The sequence below is a fragment of the Balaenoptera ricei genome, chromosome 9 (assembly GCF_028023285.1).
Source record: "Balaenoptera ricei isolate mBalRic1 chromosome 9, mBalRic1.hap2, whole genome shotgun sequence".
NCBI lineage: Eukaryota > Metazoa > Chordata > Mammalia > Artiodactyla > Balaenopteridae > Balaenoptera > Balaenoptera ricei.
Window position 1 is genome coordinate 107,835,066 of NC_082647.1, and position 19,990 is coordinate 107,855,055.

Genomic DNA, 19,990 nt, shown 5'->3' on the forward strand with positions numbered 1-19,990 from the left:
AAAGCCACAGTAATCAGGACAGTATGGGGCTTCCCTGGTGGCACAGTGGTTGGGAATCCACCTGCCAATGCAGGGGACATGGGTTCGAGCCCTGGTCCGGGAGGATCCCACATGCTGTGGAGCACCTGGGCCCGTGTGCCACAACTACTAAGCCTGCGCTCTAGAGCCGAGCCACAACTACTGAGCCCGTGAGCCACAACTACTGAGCCCGTGAGCCACAACTACTGAGCCCACGAGCCACAACTACTGAGCCCGCATGCCTGGAGCGCATGCTCCGCAATGAAGAGTATCCCCTGCTCGCCACAACTAGAGAAAGCCCATGCGCTGCAACGAAGACCCAAAGTAGCCAAAACTAAATAAAATAAATAAATAAATAAAATATCATAAAAAAAAAAAAGACAGTATGGTACTGGCACAAAAACAGAAATATAGATCAATGGAACAGGATAGAAAGCCCAGAGATAAACCCACTCACATATGGTCACCTTATTTTTGATATAGGAAGTAAGAATATACAATGGAGAAAAGACAGCCTCTTCAATAAGTGGTGCTGGGAAAACTGGACAGCTACATGTAAAAGAACGAAATTAGAACACTTCCTAACACCACACACAAAAAGAAACTCAAAATGGATTAAAGACCTAAATGTAAGGCCAGACACTATAAAACTCTTAGAGGAAAACATAGGCAGAACACTCTATGACATAAATCACAGCAAGATCCTTTTGACCCACCTCCTAGAGAAATGGATATAAAAACAAAAATAAACAAATGGGACATAATGAAACTTAAAAGCTTTTGCACAGCAAAGGAAAACTTAAACAAGATGAAAAGACAACCCTCAGAATGGGAGAAAGTATTTGCCAATGAAGCAACTGACAAAGGATTAATCTCCAAAATTTACAAGCAGCTCATCATGAAGCTCACTATCAAAAAAAAGAAACAACCCAATCAAAAAATGGGCAGAAGACTTAAACAGACATTTCTCCAAAGAGGATATACAGATTCCCAACAAACACATGAAAGGATGCTCAACATCACTAATCATTAGAGAAATGCAAATCAAAACTACAATTAGGTATCACCACACACCGGTCAGAATGGCCATCATCAAAAAATCTACAAACAAACAAACAAATCTACAAACAATAGATGCTGGAGAGGGTGTGGAGAAAAGGGAACCCTCTTGCACTGCTGGTGGGAATGTAAATTGATACAGCCGCTATGGAGAACAGTATGGAGGTTCCTTAAAAAGCTAAAAATAGAACTACCATACGACCCAGCAATCCCACTACTGGGCATATACCCTGAGAAAACCATAATTCAAAAAGAGTCATGTACCACAATGTTCACTGCAGCTCTATTTACAATAGCCAGGACATGGAAGCAACCTAAGTGTCCATCAACAGATGAATGGATATAGAAGATGTGGCACATATATACAATGGAATATTACTCAGCCATAAAAAGAAACGAAATTGAGTTATTTGTAGTGAGGTGAATGGACCTGGAGTCATACAGAGTGAAGTAAGTCAGAAAGAGAAAAACAAATACCACATGCTAACACATATATATGGAATCTAAAAAAAAAAAAAAAATGGTTCTGAAGAACCTAGGGGCAGGACAGGAATAAAGATGCAGACTAGAGAATGGACTTCAGGACACAGGGAGGGGGAAGGGCAAGCTGGGACGAAGTGAGAGAGTGGCATGGACATATATACACTACAAAATATAAAATAGATAGATAGTGGGAAGAAGCCACATAGCACAGGGAGATCAGCTTGGTGCTTTCTGGCCATCTAGAGGGGTGAGATAGGGAGGGTGGGAGGGAGACGCAAGAGGGAGGGGATACGGGTATATATGCATATGTATAGCTGATTCACTTTGTTATAAAGCAGAAACTAACACACCATTGTAAAGCAATTATACTCCAATAAAGATGTTTAAAAAAAAAGAGTTATTAAAATTCAGATTCTATGTTCCAGTTGGCTTGAAACTGAATCTTAGTTATGCACACACTATTTGAAAAAAAAAAAACTGTGGCCCTTCTTCATGTGCATTTCTAACTAAATGGACTGATGGGACCAAAGGCAATTTAGAATATCAGTGGCCACTATGGGAAACTTTTGAAATCTCCAACCTTAATTTCCTTAAAACTAAACTGGACTACAATAGATCAAAGTTTTCCAGAACTGAGTGGAATGCTTATTTTGATTGGTATTTTGAGGCTTCCCAAGGTTATCAGTGGTCTAAAATGGCCTCTCTTCAAAATACGATTTTAAGATTAACTGGGGCAAACAAATGATTAAAGAAAGATCAAAGGGCTCCTGAAGCCGCAGGCCTTTTTTGTTTTTTTTAATATATTTATTTATTTTTAATTTTATTTATTTATTTATTTTTGGCTGTGTTGGGTCTTCGTTTCTGTGCGAGGGCTTTCTCTAGTTGCGGCAAGCGGGGACCACTCTTCATCGCGGTGCGCGGGCCTCTCACTATCGCGGCCTCTCTTGTTGCGGAGCACAGGCTCCAGACGCGCAGGCTCAGCAATTGTGGCTCATGGGCCTAGTTGCTCCGCGGCACGTGGGATCTTCCCAGACCAGGGCTTGAACCCGTGTCCCCTGCATTGGCAGGCAGACTCTCAACCACTGCGCCACCAGGGAAGCCCAGGCCTTTCTTCCTGGTCTCTTTTTCTCAGGCTTTGCATCCTGGGCTGTCCTGTCTCTCTCAACGCGTGTCCTCAGACTTCACCTCCAGCACCATCTTCCCTCCTTCTCTTCTACGCTGTCTATGCCTCCTCTATACCCTCAGCTCCCTCACACTAATTCTCTCACCAAACTTCTACTTTTTTCCTCTGAAACTATCAGAATCTGTCCCTTTAATATTAAGCCTTCTGAGGATCCCAAGGCTAAACCCTTAATTTCTTACACTCCCTGGACTAAAGCTGAACTGTGAGCCAGTCAAAAATGTCCCAGAGTAACGCAGATCCTCATAAACTTACTGAGGAATTCAATATAGTCATTCAGATGTATCAGCCTGGTTTCACTGACTTATTCTTGTTCATATGCTTGTCAGCGAAGGGCAGGCCCAGCCCTGTATGAAAACCACTAACTGGGAAAATCCTGAAAGATCTCTAGAGTTACAACTGGGAGGCCAGCCCTCTTGGCTATAATAGGCTAACTTATTATGCAATCAGGCTCAGGCAATCGCTAGACGACTTCACTGAGCAATGCTTAGGGCTTTTCCAAAGTCTGTTGGTTGGAACAAAATTCAGTCTTGTGCACGAAAGTCTGATGAACCTGTTCATGAATATTATAATTAAGTTCAGGTGGTTTTAAAAGAAATGTCTGTAGAGAACAAACTTATGGTTACCAGGGGGGAAGGGAAGGGGGATAGATTGGGAGTTGGGGATTGACATGTACACACCACTATATTTAAAATGGATAACCAACAAGGACCTACTGTATAGCACAGGGAACTCTGCTCAATATTACGTAAAAACCTAAATGGGAAAAGAATTTGAAAAAGAATTAAAAAATAAAGAAAGAAAGAAAAGTCTGGTCTTCCAGATGTTGACTCCACTGAGTAGCTTTTAACTCTATGCTTATTAATTGGCCAAACCAGGAGTTTTCCCTTCTAGTAAAAAGGACCAGGATGGAAAGGGAAACTATGACCACTCCAGGTTTGGTTAGTCTGGCAAACCAGCTCTCTCACACTCCAGATGAGTCATCTCAAAGGAAGACTGCTAAAATTCATGATCTTCAACTCCAGCAAATGAAGGCCCCTAAACAAAACCAAAACCTTCCTATTTGTTGCTGCTATTATTGCAAAGAGCCAGGACACTGGAAAAGAAATTGTTACAAATTCAAACTCTTCAGGTACCTGCAGCCCTCTAACCAGCCTTTCTAATGTACTCCCAATTCTCAAAGATGGGGCTCCGTAGACGGGGCTCTTCCCAATTCTCCCTCTTGATTGGCTGGGAAAAACGTTTCTCCAGATGGGGGATGAATCTCTTCCAGTACGAACTGACCCCAGAGCCACACTCTCAGTGCTCAGCCCCACTATTATACAGCAGCCCCTGCATCAGAGGACTAAAACAGTTCAAACAGTGGGGATCTCTAATGAACCTCAAGAGGTTCCTGTCTCTGCACCTATTCCCCTTTATTTAGGCCCTTTGAGAGATACACACCCTTTTCTCCTGGAATTTCTCTCTCCCCAAAGGGGAAAATGATTCTAGAAATTGACAGTGGTCATCAAAGTAACCCACCACATGAATTAAATGACCCTTTGACATCTTTTATTTGTCCTATCTCTGATGGTACCAGAGCTGATTCTGGAAACACTGATCATTTGTCCCTATTGAGTCAGCTACCACCCTCCTTATGGGCAAAATCTCCAACTGACCCCTCAAATCCTCTTAATCAATGTTTTACAAGTAAAGAAGCCCTTAAAGGTACAAAGCCCATAATAGAAGATTACAAGGCTCAAGACCTCATATTCCCTTGCACTAATCCCTGTAACACCCCCATTTTACTGGCAAGAAAATCTAAGGACCACGGGTGGAGGTCTGTCCAGGACCTCCAAGCAGTAAACAACTTTTTTTTTTTTTTTAAAGATGTTTTCTGGCTTTATTTATTTATGGCTGTGTTGGGTCTTCGTTTCTGTGTGAAGGCTTTCTCTAGTTGTGGCAAGTGGGGGCCACTCTTCATCGCGGTGCGCGGGCCTCTCACTATCGCGGCCTCTCTTGTTGCGGAGCACAGGCTCCAGACGCGCAGGCTCAGTAGTTGTGGCTCACGGGCCCAGTTGCTCCGCGGCATGTGGGATCTTCCCAGACCAGGGCTCGAACCCATGTCCACTGCATTGGCAGGCAGATTCTCAACCACTGCGCCACCAGGGAAGCCCCTAAACAACTTTTTTTTTTTTTTTAATTTATTTTTGGCTGTGTTGGGTCTTCGTTGCTGTGCGCGGGCTTTCTCTAGTTGCTGCAAGCAGGGGCTACTCTTCCTTGCGGTGCACAGGCTTCTCATTGCGGTGGCTTCTCTTATTGTGGAGCACGGGCTGTAGACGTGGGGGCTTCAGTAGTTGTGGCACGTGGGCTCAGTAGTTGTGGCTCATGGGCTCTAGAGCGCAGGCTCAGTAGTTGTGGTGCACGGGCTTAGTTGGTCTGCAGCATGTGGGATCTTCCCCAACCAGGGCTCGTTCCCCTATCCCCTGCATTGGCAAGCGGATTCTTAGCCACCGCGCCACCAGGGAAGCCCTAAACAACTTATTTTTTAACACCTTGTTGTTCCTAATCCTCAGATGTTACTAACATCCATTCCCACCAGAAGCAAATTCTTTACTGTAATTGGTTTATGCCATGCATTCTTTAGTATTCTGGTTGATGAACTAGCCAATACCTTTCTGCCTTCATTTGAGGAGAAAAACAACTCACCTGGACAGTAATGCCTCAGGGTTAAACCGAGAGTCCTTCTTATTTCTCACCAATCCTGAAGGCTAACCTGGATGACAAAAAATTCCCTAGAGGTTCTACTTTGTTGCAATGTGTAGATGATTTGCTTCTTTGCTTTCCTTCTCAAGCCTCCTCACAGGAAGAAAGCATCCACTTGCCGAAGCTTTTAGCCTTAAAAGGACATAAGATCGCCAAAGAAAAATGCAGTTTGCCCAAACCCAGGTTCAATATTTAGGGCATCTGATAACAGAACAAGGCTATACTTAGATCCAGATAGACTTCATGGTCCCCTAAGTTTCCCCAAACCCAAAATTAAGCCCCAACGGGGAGGTTTTCTCAGGTTACTGCCGAAATTGGATTCCAAGTTATGCCCAAATCTCTGTATGCTCTACTCAACAGTAACAACCCCACGCAATTTTGTGGGAAGAACCGAACAACACAGCCTTCAAGGCCGTAAAGGCCTTGATGAATCCACCTGCCCTTGGGCATCCCAATGACCAGATTCCCTTTTTCCTTTTCGTACTATATATGAAAAGGAAGGAAATGACCACGGGACACTCACCCAAAACAGGGGGACCACCATTGATTCATAGGGTATTACAGCCAGCAACTGAATCCTGTGGCCTTGGTTCTTGCTTAGAGCCATTCCAGCCGCTGCCCTTTTGGTTAAGGCCGCCAAGAAAATTGTGGAATCCCTCTTAACCATTTTTGTACTTCATGCAGTAGAAGCTCTCCTGAATTGTCATGACACTCAACATTTCTCAGCCAGCTGCCTCACTCCTATGAAGTCTTTATGTTACCAGCTCCCCCCATAACTCTTTCACATTGTAATTACCTTAATCCTACTACTCTTCTCCCCTCTGTCACTGACAATACTGATTGCTTAATGCTGACGGGACACCTCCTGACTCCTCGTAAAGATCTAAAGGAAATTCCACTGGGTAACATAGACTTCTCATGGCTCGCTGATGATGACAGTGGCAAATATCGTGCTGGGTATGTTACTGCAACTCCTTTTGATGTTGTTGAGGCAGCAACTTCACCTATGGCTACTTCAGCCCAACAGCCTGAATTATATGCTCTTATGAAAGCTTATACTTTAGCTAAGGGCAGAACTGCCAATATTTATACTGATAGTAGATATGCTTTTGGAGTACCTCATGATTTTGAAATGCTGTGGGAGCAATGTGTCTTCCTTACTTCCAGTGGAAATAAAATCTAAAATGAAGTGTTGAAATGCAATACTTTAATCTGCTGTTTAAGCTATCAGTAAGATTCCAGGGCATTCTAAACTTTATTCTCTGGAAGCTAAGGGAAATCACCTTGCTGACATTTCTGCAAAGAACATTGCCCTTCAAGGGATCAACAGCAGTCAGACCACTTTCATAGTGCAAAGGCATATTTTCCCAAATGATAATTTAGAAAAACTGGCTAGAGGAAAAGATTATCCCTACCTGGGGCACTCCCCTCGAACTTCATAATGATGGAGGAACCCATTTTACTGGCCAGGTGCTTTGAAAAGGCTATGCTGTTTGGCCAGTTTTACAACACTTTCACTGTGCTTACCATACCAATCCTCTGGTTTAGTGGAATGCACTAATGGCACCATTAAGACTCAACTGGCAAGATTTGTAGAGACCCTCCCAATAGACTGGTCACAAGCATTGCTGTTGGTCCTTCTAAATCCACCTCTTTGGGAACTCATAAACTCTCACCCTTTGACATCTCATAAACTCTCACCCTTTGACATAGTCACAGGATGCCCAACGTAACAGGCTCCTGCCTCTTTTCACCCACAACTGATAAGAGTTACTCCAATTTTGCAAAGGCCTAATTGCTTCTATTAAAAATAACCATCTTTGGGGAATGCAATCTTTTTACAGTGCATTCTCAGGAGATAAAGACCTTAAGCATCACACCTTGCAACCTGGAGCTTTTGTCAATTGGAAAAGACACCTCCAGAAGGATTCTCTTCAACCTCCCTGGAAAGGCCCCATGAGGTGCTGCTAATCAACCCTTGTTCTGCCAAACTCCAAGGAAAATACTTGAGGATTCACATGACACACCTAAAAATAGCACCAAACCCTGACTGGACTTGTACATCATCTGGTGACCTGAAAGTAAAGACTTACCAGAATTGAAGCAGATGACATCTGATGAGACAACTTTCCCAAGATAATCAGACCAGGCCTGCTACAAGTTTGTCGCTAAACCTTTGATGATGACATAACACTTCAGATGATCTCCAATGTCTGCGATCTTGATAACAGATGCACTTTAGATAAAGTGCCTGAGAATTCTCCCTCCTACTGCTCCTTGTTCCTTGAATGCGACCTCGATAGGTTTCCAATCTGTGTACTTTCCCTCTGATGTGAGGCACTACACCCAGGAAAGATTCTTCCTAACAGTAAGGGATGAAAAGTCACTGAAACTAGAAAAGCTATTCATTAGCAATGCTGTCACAAAAAGATCTTGATCAAAAGGGGTAAATGTAAAAAATTAATAAACAGAAACCTCAATTAAATAGAGTCAGGAGACCAGAAGGAGAGCTCTCACAGCCTGTGATGATAGCAGAGCCCAGCAGGAAGAAGAAAGACTCCTCTTCTTTCTGGGAAAGGACTCAGGTAGAAAAACACAACGGACTCTTCACTTTAGCCGTCCCAATGTTACTGAACACAAGCTCATGTGTCCAATGCACAGTGAGTCCAAACAAACCAAAATGTCTGAATTTGGAGCAAAGGAAGGTTTATTGCAGGGCCAAGTAAGGAGAATGGGCAGCTCGTGCTCAAAAAACCTGACCTCCTCGACGGTTTTCGGAGAGAAGTTTTTATAGGCAAAATTTGGGGTGAGGGCTGCAGGGTGTGTGACTTTCTTCTGATTGGTTGGTGGTGAGGTAACAGGGCGGAGCTCCAGGAACCTCGTGCTCAGCCTGAAGTTACCATCCTCCACCTGGCTGGGGGCCTTAGCTCCTGCAGAAGAACTCAAAGATATTGTTATGTATATGCCTTGAGGAGGAACCCACACCCTGCTTTAATCACTGTACTATTGTTTCTTGATTGCTCCTGCTTTGTTTCGCATTCCCTGATTAGCAATTGTTTGAATCTGCCCTTTGGGATTCAGGACCGTATAGGAGGCTAAGGCCTTTTTCCTACAAACAAAAAATTGGGTAAACAGATAGGATTTGTACTCCGGAGGGCCCCATAGGGTCCTGCTTGATTTCCCCAACTTCCTTTTCCCCTCTATAAAAGTGTACTCTTTATTTTTAATTTTTTAGTTTTATTTTGGCCATGCCACACAGCTTGCAGGATCTTAGTTCCCCAACCAGGGATTGAACCTGCGCCCTTGGCAGTGAAAGCGCGGATGCCTAACCGCCGGACCACCAGGGAATTCCCCGAAGTATACTCTTTCTTTTTCCTGCTGGGCCTTGCATGTGGCTAGCCATGGTCCTATACCTCAAACTGTATTTCTCTGCTGATCTTGTAACTGAGCAGGACCCTATGGGGCCTTCTGGGGACAGGCCTCCCCCCACCCCCACCCTCTGCTTTAGCTCCTTTCTGAAGTACCTAGATAATAGCATGGGATGCACATTTCCTGAGTGGTTTTGCAGATGTGAAACATTAACCCCCCCTCCCCCGCCAAATGGAAGAACTACTTGATGATCCTGAGCACGTAGCCCCAGGCCTCCTGGAGCCTAAGGATTGATAATGTTAACCCCTGTGACACCACCCTGCTGCCTCACCATCAGCCAATCAGAGAACTGTGCAGAAGCTGATCACCTACCCTGCAGCCCCCCCACCCCCCTCTTGGCCTTTAAAAATGCTTTGCCGAAACCCTTTGGGGAGCTCAAGGCTTTTCAGGGAATGAGTCACCTCATCTCCTTGCATGGCCTTGCAATAAACCTTTCTCTGTTCCAAACTCTGACGTTTTAGTTTGTTTGGCCTCACTGTGCTTTGGGCACACAAATTTGCATTAACGATCCCAAATAAACCCATCTTTGCCGTAGAAATAACTGGCAGTCTTATTTGTTTCAGGTCAACAACCCATTAATGAGGGAACCAGAGGATGACAAAGCTGCTTCAAAAGAGAATGCAGGCAACTGACTATGTATACATAGCCAGTGAAAAAAGAGGAGAAAAGGAAACTCTTGGGATGAGATCGATAAATCAAGCAGAAACCTGGTTAAGGTTCTGAGCTGGCAGAGGTCATCATTTGCATTTTTACCAGATAAAATCATTTACATCACCGCTGGAGGAAAAAATTTGCATCTCTATTACACAACAAAGCTTGTGTTTGGTTTTCTACAAGTTAACTTCTACCCTTAAAAGAGTAATAAAATGCCCTCATTTAAAATAGTAAATCAAAGTTACTAAAATCCCAGGCAGGACCCTTGGTGGTCTTGTCTGATAGTGTAATACCATGACAATGAAGGCCACCAAGCATCTTTTCTGCTTGACTTGCAAGTTCTGGTTCCAACAGGTGTGGTCTGGTGGTGCATGTTTTATAGTCATCAGATGAGTACATATGTTGAAGCCTGGAAAGCGTTCGGGACGTGCGTTAGGTAACATCTACTTCCCTGACCCCTCCCTTGACCTCCAGTCACCGGTAGGTTCATGTCCTTTATTATCCTGTATCCCCTGGTCTGTGCACTCAGCACGTCGCATCCTATTCGTGTGACTATCTCTCCCTTTAGACACCAGGCAGAGTTTTCTTGCCCCCTTCTATGTACTGGCTCTCCAGCTCAGGGTCTGGTACAACTTCCAAGTTCAATAAATGCTTGTTGAATAACTGTATAAATGAGATGGAATCTGAGCCATGTTGTGAAAAAAACATGGTAGGTACGAGGTAGTGGGGGGAGGAAAGTCAGTTCATCAGAGGCAAGGACATCGCAAACTTACTAGCGGGAGGGTGGGCTTCAATGGGGGCCGATTGTGCGGGGAGTACAGGCAGGGCCAGCACAGGAGGATGCGGGCATGAAAGCACCACATCTAAGCGAGAGGTGAGGCGCAGGGACTCTTCCATTCTCCGTCTGCCTCCTCACCCTTTGGCTGTCCTTGCCGTCACACGTCGGGGGGGTGCATCGCCCCACGGTGTGGAGGGATGGGAGGGACAGTGAAGAACCTGGAGGCACACAACGGGTTCATGTAACTCCCTCTGGAACGAGCCTCACTCCGCGGAGACTTTGCTTCTTTTAAAAACCTTCCCAGGTCTATTCAGGGGTGACAGGGCGGTCTCCTAGGAGGGAGGAAACAGCTGGCCCCTCCCCTCCCATTCGCCAGCCTCCGCGACTCATCGCCCAGCTCCTGGCGCGCGCACTCCGGCGGGGCTGACCCTGCCACCCCGTAGCTGAGCCGGGGGCGCGCGAGCCGGGGGCGCGCGCGGCGAGGGCTTCGCGGCTCAGCCCGGCTCCCCGCCCGCCAGCCCGAGCCTCTGCGACTCCGGGCCGGGATCCCGCCCGCCAGCCGGCTGGCCCCCTCGCAGGGGACGTGCTGCTGACACGCGCCTGCGACCAGGAGGACGCGCAGCCATGGGCCTCCTGGCCGGGAGTGCGGCGGCGCTGCTGCTCGGGCTGCTCGTGGAGGTAGGGCCGGGCCGGGCGGGGCTGAGCGGGAGCGGCACCGAGGCGCCCGGGAGACCGTGTGCGGGAGCCCTGAAGGCTGAGGGCCGAGAGCCACGGCCTCACGGACCCGCACGAGCGCCCGTGCGGAAGGCGTCCGCGCCCTGGTGACGGGGTCGTCCCAGCCCTCCCCGCTCCTCCGACGGCCCTCAGTCTCCCCGCCCCGCGTTACCGTTTCTCGCGCGTAGGGAGGACCCGGGAGCACCCTTTGCGCGCTGTGCGCCCGGCCCCTCCCCTGCCCTCCCCCGGGGGCCCGGGTCGGTGGGGCTGGCGGGCGGGTGGTCCCTGAAGCGGCGCAGGCGCAGAGTCAGGGCGACCAGCGGTTTGGGGCTGGGGCTGGGGCTGGGGCTGGGGCGGGGGCGGGGGCGGGGGCGGGGGCGCCGGCTGGTCGGGGCGCGACCGCGCGGAGACGTGGATGAGGGAGGTGTCACGGGTCCGCGAGTGAGATGGCGGGACTGAGCAGGAGGAAATGTCCCCGCCGGTAAGGATGAAGCGCGCAGCCTTCCGATGCGAGAGGAAACCCCCGAAGAGCCGGGGTGGTGGGTGTGGCCTTTTGGAGCCGAGACAGGGACTTGTTGAAGCAACGGCGGAGGAATTGCTGGTGACCGCAACCTCGTGGGGACCTCGGCTGCCCCCGGCCGGAAAGTTGCGCCCTCGGATGGCGGCCACCCCCTTCTTGCTAAAGCGGGTTCTTTAAAATGGGAGCTAGTGGGGCCCTAGGGTGCAGTCTGGATTAAGGTTTGTTCCATTCCTTGCTCACTTCCATTATTTTGAAGGAAATTGTATTAAATTAATGAAGTCAAAGTAAATGAGTGAAGAGGATCTTACGTTTTCTCTTTTAGGTAGTAAAACTCTGGAAACGACTCCTTGGTTTTCTTCATGTATAAGGAAATCAGTGTTACAAAATGTTGGGAGGGAGAGTCTGAGCTCTCCTGAAAAGAAGGTTGATGGAAAAGTTTCTTGCGCCCGGCTCCGCCATAGCAGAGACTTCCTGTTTTTGTTCTTCTGTCTCTCCCTGGCTGAGTGGTTCATGTGTTTGTGGAGTGCCCTCCACTTGCGTCCTTTTCGTTGATTCAGAATTTTATGACCTTAGGTATCACATCTCCTGGGTGGTCACCAGACAGATAATGGAGAAGTGGATCTGAGACCACTATTCGCATAGAAACGCATGCATCTGTACCTACACATGCGATCCCCCCACTTTTAAATCAGCACTTGGTGAAATGACCTAGCATTTCGTTGGTTCTGCCTCCTGCACGTCTTTAGTGCATGTGGTGCTGTGCCCTGTATGTCGCCTGGACTGCTTCAGGGACTCAGTTCTTTTCAAAATACTTAAGCCCGGGACACAGCCTCTCAGATCACTCGGAGGGAGGGACTGCTCCGAAGGGTTAAGGAAGGAGCCAGGATACAGAGGAGGGTTTTTTTTTAATATAAGATTATTTATTTATTTTTGACTACGTTGGGTCTTCGTTGCTGCCCGTGGGCTTTCTCTAGTTGGCGGTGAGCAGGGGCTACTCTTCGTTGCGGTGCGCGGCTTCTCATTGCAGTGGTTTCCTCTTGTTGCGGAGCATGCGCTCTAGGCACACGGGCTTCCGTAGTTGTGGCGCGCAGGCTCAGTAGTTGTGGCTCGCGGGCTCTAGAGCGCAGGCTCAGTCGCTGTGGCGCACGGGCTTCGCTGCTCCGCAGCATGTGGGATCTTCCCGGACCAGGGCTCGAGCCTGTGTTGCCTGCGTTGGCAGGGGAATTCTTAACCACTGCGCCACCAGGGAAGCCCCCTATAGAGGAGTTTTTGCCAAACAAAAACAAAAACCAAACAAAAAAACCCCAGGTAGTTGGAACATCAAAAGATTACTATTAAAGAAAACCAGACATCTCAGGTTAATGAATTTAGCACTTTTCTATGTATGGGAAGTTGTAAGAGTTTGAGCATATTGAAATCATTCCTTTGATATACACCTCAGCTATCTGGGACCATCCTGAATCCCCTCTGGGTGCACGTCTGGGAGACCGCAGTGGTTGCTGGCTAGATGGCCGCACCATCCTTTGTTTACTGAAATGGCAAGTGACGTTCTTCAGGAATTTATCATCTTAAGAGAGAGTTCAAATCAGGCCTGAAAGGTTCAAATGATATTAAGCCGAACTGGGACAACACTAAAATTTAAAGGAGGAAATTGATGGTTTCACAAAGTCAGATATCTAGATGATTGGTAATTTTTGCTTTCATGGGATGGCGTGGTGTAGCCCACTTTTACATGACTGTCCCAAGCACCTATTTTGTTTGTGGTAGAGAGGTGTCTCTCTGAGGAATTAAGGAGATTTCTTTCTAATGTATCACGTGGAATCTTACACGTGAGTTATATATCTGAGATGTTTTCATCTTAAGTGGGTTGCTCTGAATTTCATCTAATATTGGTTGTTATCAGTACGCCTCTGATGCTTTTGAAGTCCTGAATCACATACATAAATGTGCTATTTCCTTTGCCGAGTATGTGAAGAGGCAAAGAAAGAACTCTCTTCAATTTGAGGGCCTAAGACAATTGAGGGAGATGTTTGAAGGCTTCTGACGGCCAGCTGCAACCTGGAACACTTGTCTTTGTTTCTTTGTTCTGCTTGAGCTGGTTGCACTGTGGCTGGAGTGTAGTTGACCATAAACCACCTGGCAGCCTTTCTGCTGCCCTGGCCCTCTGGCATCCTGTTCCTAGGCAGCGCCACTCAGGGTTGTGTGGGGCGGGCTAGGGGCGGGGTCGGTGAGCTCGGGGGAAGTCCTTGAGCATGGAGGGTGTCTAAAAGTTGTTTCAGAAGGGCTTTCCTCCCCTGCCTCACATCCTTCTATAGTTCACTTACCTGTTAGACAGCTAGACTGCGTATTGGTTTTTCACTTAGCAGACACAGAGTGCTTCCCCTGTGTTCTAAGCACTTTACAAATATTAACTCCTTAATCTTCTTAGCAGTTACTTTTAGCCCCATTTTTGTGTCAAATGGGGATGTTAAAGAGCTTGTCCACGGTCTCACTGCTGTGACGTGCGAGGGCTTGAGAAGCTAACCCAGGCAGAGGGGCTCCGACCGCCCCATCCTTTGCTTCACCCTCTCCCACTGCTGGACACAGAGATATGGAGAGAATCTGTACTCGGTCCGTCCCGAGGCCAGTGGTAGACTTGGACAGGTATGGTCCCATGAAAACAGGTAAACCAGCAAAATCCCCTCTAGGAACTCGGCTCCATTTAGGGGACCGTATAATTTAGCATCCAAACTGTGACACTGGAGAGTGACGCTGGGGACTGTTAACAGTCGTGCCCGCGCAGCAGGCATCAGCAGGCCTGTCCTGGAAGCCCCGGTGTGTGCTCACCCCAAAGCCCAGGCAGAGCTGTAAGTAGGAACAGGCTGAGGGGGCAGCATTATCCCTTCCCCAGGGAGGCTTCTGGGGCGCTCATTACTGAAGTGACCTTTCCTTTCTGTGAACCTGGACTTGCCTGTGAATCGCATGGGAAGCCGGTGAGGACCCTTATTTCATCTTCCCTCCTCCCCAGTCGCTCTGTGCCAGCTGGGTAGATACCCCAGGCACGTGGGCCATGGGGGAGGCCACAGAATAGGGGAACCCCACGGCTCTTCTCGGGTCATGAAATTCTAAAGTTGTGTGTTGGCCTTCTGTCCACTGGTCTGTGTGAGGCCCTGTGAACAGTGGCTGCAGAAACAGTGACCGGACTGAGCCGTCTCCCAGTAGCCCTGGTGAACCAGTCTCCTAGTGCACTGGGTTGCAGCCGCAGCATAGAAACTGAAGAAGAAAAGCGGTTCCAAGCCTGAGTACGGCTTAGTGGAACCTGGGGAGTCATTAGGTGCTGAGCGTGTGCGCCCCCCGTGGGCTCTTGTCAGAATACGTGGTTTTCTGGATATTGTCACAGCAGTCTCTTTCTAGAGGTCAGGTTGTTGACACTTTCGTAATATACTGAGCAGTATTTGTTATGCGTTCTGTCCTTACTGAAATGAGCCCAGAAATGTGTAGTGTACTATTTAGTATAAATTCCCCCTGTGCCAGGGTTGGGGCTTCTGCTGCATCCATCCGTGGGGGAGAGAACTCTGTACTAGGTTATTTTATTCAAGAGACCGGCATCAGTTATCTTTCTGCTCCTCCCCTGGAACCCAAAGCCGGAAACCTTTAAGTGAGGCCGCCATGTGTTTCAAAGTTATCCTGGCCAAAGAACATCCCTTCTTGGGCTAGAAAAAGGAGTGGTCTTCTCTTAGGGAGAGAGGGCTGGAAAGGGAACATTGTCTTTTGAAACTAGGGAAATTCACAGGATTACTGAGTATTTTTCTTAAGTCCTTTGTATTTTGATGCCCAGGAGTCTTGAGATTAGAACCAAGTCATGTTTAAGAGTGTTTTTTGTCTCATGCCAAATGTTTTCTGTACCCTGGAATTGCAATGAATGTGGCAGCCCTTGGATGCCAATTTTCTGAAATAAACTACTGCAATCTTCCCACTCTTTAGAGTTTTTAGAATCTGAGCAACATGCAATTTGAGTGAAAGAGAAGACTGTCGGGATTTGTTATCTATGGAAGCCCACGGAGGCTGGGTGCTGAGGACGAGGGGTGGCAGCGATACGTGAACCTGGTGGCGAGGGCTCCACTCTGAACTGGGGGAAACTGGCTCCAGGTTTGTGCGGAGGGCCTGGGGCTCTGGGCCCTGACTTGGGGCCCTAATTGGCCCTTGCTTTCCTGTGGCTTGTGCAAACCTATAAAGACCAACTAGGGGGCCGTGACTCTAGAAGTACATGGATTAGGCTATTGGCCACTGGATTATCTAGCCATGGGATGGCAAGTCATTTTCTTAGAACCTACATTTATCCTCTCAGTGAGGCGTCAAGTGTCACCCTTTTGATGAGGCCTACCTTGACCACCCTATATAAAATTCCAACCCAATTCCCCTCCCAGCACTCTGGCTCTGACCAATTCTCTCCTTTCTCTGTATCTATTACCTTCAAAACATGATGGAATTTACCTCCCACAATCTACACATTATAGGAGCAAAGGTTTTGATCCGTTTTGTTAACTGAAGTATCCCCAGCTCCTGGAACAGTGCCTGGCACACAGTAAGGACTCAGTAAATATTTGAATGAGTAAAAAGAACCGTGGTAATGACCCTGCGGGAGGGAGCTGACTAGGTCTACAGTAGGAGAGGGGAAGGTAGTTGATTAGCTATGACTCTGAAGGGGGCCTTGTGTGTTAGGACTTAGAGCTAATCATTATTTGAACACCTCTAGCGATGGAAACTCACTATCTCAAAGCAAGGCATCAACTTTTTGGACAATTTTAGTTGTTAAAGTTTTCTGTTATACTGAGTAGAAATGTCTGCATTGTTTCTACCTGGGCCTGGTTCTGTACCCTTGGGCTTTTCAGAATAAATATGATCACAGTGACGGTCCCTCAGTTGAACACAGCTGTGCTGGTCTCCACGCACCCCCTGCTCCCCGCCCCGTGTTCTTCTCCAGGCATCATTTCCTTCTGTTATTTCTCACCAGATGTGGTTTTGAATCATCTCACCGTCCTCACAGCTGCTCTTTGAAAACTGCCAAACTGGATGAACAGTGGTCAGGAAATCATCACTGTCTGAAAAAACTGGTCCTAGAAAAAGGCCACTCAAAGTGAATCCACTTAAAACAGGGATCAAAATTTCATAGTTAATAGTGAGGAAAAAATTTCAGCTTAATTTGGAAAAACGAAGCCCAGATAATAAAAATAAGTTAATTCCATCCCAAGTACCCATTTTTAGAATTGAATCAATTTGGGCGGGGGAGATTAATTTTTCTGATAAAAGTCTGTGATGCATAATAGCATAGTCTTCACTTGACCTTGAAAGTTAGTGGCATGATCGTAGTAAGGAACTTTTCTTTTTTTTCCAGAATTATTTGCTCGAGTAATCAAACCCTGCCATACGTCCACCTCTAGCTTCTCTTGGTCTTTTTTATTCATATCATTCTGTTTTGGGCATCTGTTGGGTCATTATTAACGGGTACCTGCCAGACTCTTTTGTCTCTTCCATAGACTTCATGTATCTTTGCGAGATCTGCAGGGTCACTTTGCTGTCCATCTGTGTGGTAGTTGTGTTGTACTTGCCTGTGATCCTGACACCGGAGGTTGATTATGGAGCTGGTTGTGTTAAGTGGGCTGCGGTGTTGGTGCACTGTTTTAGAAGGAATGAGTTCAGTGTTGAGTGCATTTTGTCGTGCAGCCTTTGGCTTGCCTCCCATCTCTTCCCCATTGGGACTTGTTTGAACAATAAGGACACTCTGTTCTGTAGATGTGGTCTCACTGGCACTGTCACAGCCCTTGTTTGGACCTTTGCATTATGCAGATAAGATAAGCCAAGAGATTTACATTGAGTTTGCAGTGACACAAATGTTTTTAACATCTGTTGGTGGTAACCCACAAATCCTCATAACAGTTGTAGAGTGTTGAGTATAATATATAAAACCTAAATTGAGGACTATATATTAATTCTATTTTACATTACTTCCTTCATCTCATCTTCTTAAGCCTGTCAACCTCTGTCTGAATACTCTTTTTAAAAATCCAGTACCCTTTATGGTTTTGTGCCATATACAGATTTGATTATCATACCGTTGTCGGCTTTGTCCAATGGAGTAATAAAAATGTTAAATCGAGCCAAGTCAAAGATGGAGATTTACATCTGGGTTGAAGTAGATGATTGAGATTTTTTTAAAGTTAGTTAATTAATTAATTTATTTTTGGCTGCGTTGGGTCTTCGTTGCTGTGCACAGGCTTTCTCTAGTTGCGGCGAGCGGGGGCTACTCTTCATTGCGGTGCACGGGCTTCTCCTTGCGGTGGCTTCTCTTTGTTGTGGAGCACGGCCTCTAGGCACACGGGCTTCAGTAGTTGTGGCGCGCAGGCTCAGTAGTTGTGGCTCACGGGCTCTAGAGTGCAGGCTCAGTAGTTGTACAGCATGGGCTTAGTTGCTCCGCGGCACGTGGGATCTTCCCGGACCAGGGCTCGACCCCATGTCCCCTGCATTGGCAGACGGATTCTTAACCACTGCGCCACCAAGAAAGTCCCTGATTGAGATTTTGACTTGGAGAATACTGATGTCCTTAATTGTAAGAAGTCAGAATTTAGGTTTAAACGTGCAGTGTTTTGAAGTGTTTGATCATCTGCCCTCGGTGCGGAAAGATCCAACAAGAGTCTAGCAAGATATCTAAATTTGGGTGTTATCTGCAGTCCTGCTGCAGAGCAGTTGAGAGCCTTATGCAAGGCCGTTGTGTTTGGTCAGTAGGACATGGTGACCTTTGCTGGTTGGGGTTAAGGAGTCAAGTGGTCAGCCAATACAGGGAGGCAATGAATATGAATATATATATTTTCATGAAGTGCAGCTGCATACTTCAAAGCTCTTGATTAGAGCACAACATCCTCAGACCAGAACAAAGAAGTAGGATCTTATAAATCAGCTTTGAAATCGATCGATTGTGTACTTGAGGCACAGAAGACACGTGATGGTAGTTAAGTTTCTTGTTTAGATGGTGTCTTAGTGCATTTGAGCTGTTATAACAAACTACAAAATACTACCTACCGGGTAGTTTATAAACAACAAAATTTCTGGAGGCTGGGAGGTCAGTCAAGGCACCAGCAAGGTCCAGTTCGGTGAGGGCCCTCTTCCTGGTTCAAAGCTGGCACCTCTGGCTGTGTCTTCACATGGTGGAAGGGTAAGCAGTCTCTGTGGGGCCTCTTTTATAAAAGCATCTATCCCACTCGCGAGGGCTCCACCCTTGCGATCTAATCACACCCTAAGTGCCCCTACTTCTTAATCCCACCGCATTGGCGTTAGCATTTCAGCGTGAATTTTAGGGGACATGAACATTCAGACCCTAGCAGGTGGCAGCATAGCGATGTGTTGCGGAATCTCAGCTCTTTGTGTATTGGCTGGGAATCTTTTGGGTAAATCACTTAGGCTCTCATTGACTCAACTGAGTCACCTGTAAGGAGAGAAGTGCCCCAGGGTAGAGGGAAGCTCTGGGAAAATCCATCACTTGGAATTTAGCTCTGCACAGTTTGGACCAACAGATTGTGAACATTGTCAGTTGTTTCTAAGCAAGGTGCCTTGCCCAGGTTCCCTGCCAAAACGGAGAGAGGGCTCCAAAAATACCTTTTCATTTAAAAATTGTGCTTTCTTCCCTTTTTAGTATATCTGTGACTAGATTGAAAAGGAACTTGGTCATTAGTGTCCAAAACAAGGGAAAGGAAGATTGTGATTACTACCATCTTTGGCTCTTAATTTTTGCTCTGGGTAAAGCAATAAAAGGGTTCAAACTAGTACTCTCTTCCCCTTCGGTGCTTTTTGGATGGCGGAGCAGAAGGCAGCATCCACAAAAGTAACATCTTGACTTTTAACTAACTGGGAGTAAAGTTGAGTGAAACCCTTTGGCTCTGTAGCTGGTCTCCGTCTCTGGGTATTTTGTGATTTATGACGGTGTTGTCCAAAGAATCAAACTATGGCTTCCTGGAGAGAGTGGGGACAGATCTTAAACTCTTATGGGCAGGGGGCAGGGAGTGTGGGAGTTTGCTTGTGAGGGTTTGTGAAAGTTCCTAGTTGTGGTACTTTGTTTCCTTAGTTGGATAGAAAACCAGCGGATGAGAAGGGGGGGGGGGGTGTGTGTGAAGCAAGTCCCACAGCCTCAGGACATCGTTCTCACACGGCTGCGGGGTCTCCCCACTTGGTTAAAATCTCTGCAACCTCAGCTGCTCTCTACCGACTTCGAGGTACATTCCAAGCGGTTCAGGATTCTTTTTTCCGGAACCCTGGCTTCTTTCTATTGTTCTTTTTTACTTATTTCTTGTCACTTTCCTCCTGACCATTTTTCTCTAGCTCAGAGAGTGGTCCAACCTTTTGTTTGTATACTCTCTTAAGGAATTTTCAAAAACTATAT

The 19,990-nt window shown here is 46.9% G+C and overlaps 1 protein-coding gene across 2 annotated transcripts in view; it reads left to right on the plus strand.

The window, feature by feature from the left end:
* Window positions 1-10,803: 10,803 nt before the first annotated feature.
* Window positions 10,804-19,990, plus strand: part of VOPP1 (VOPP1 WW domain binding protein) — a 95,825-nt gene continuing 86,638 nt past the window's right edge. Inside the window, exon 1 of one of the 2 annotated variants that reach the window (XM_059934317.1) lies at window positions 10,804-11,024. In XM_059934317.1, coding sequence (XP_059790300.1) covers window positions 10,971-11,024 — 54 coding nt within the window. In that variant the 5' untranslated portion in view covers window positions 10,804-10,970. Of the gene's footprint in view, window positions 11,025-11,480; window positions 11,542-19,990 lie in introns of those variants that run through there. The other variant, XM_059934318.1, reaches the window with a different exon arrangement.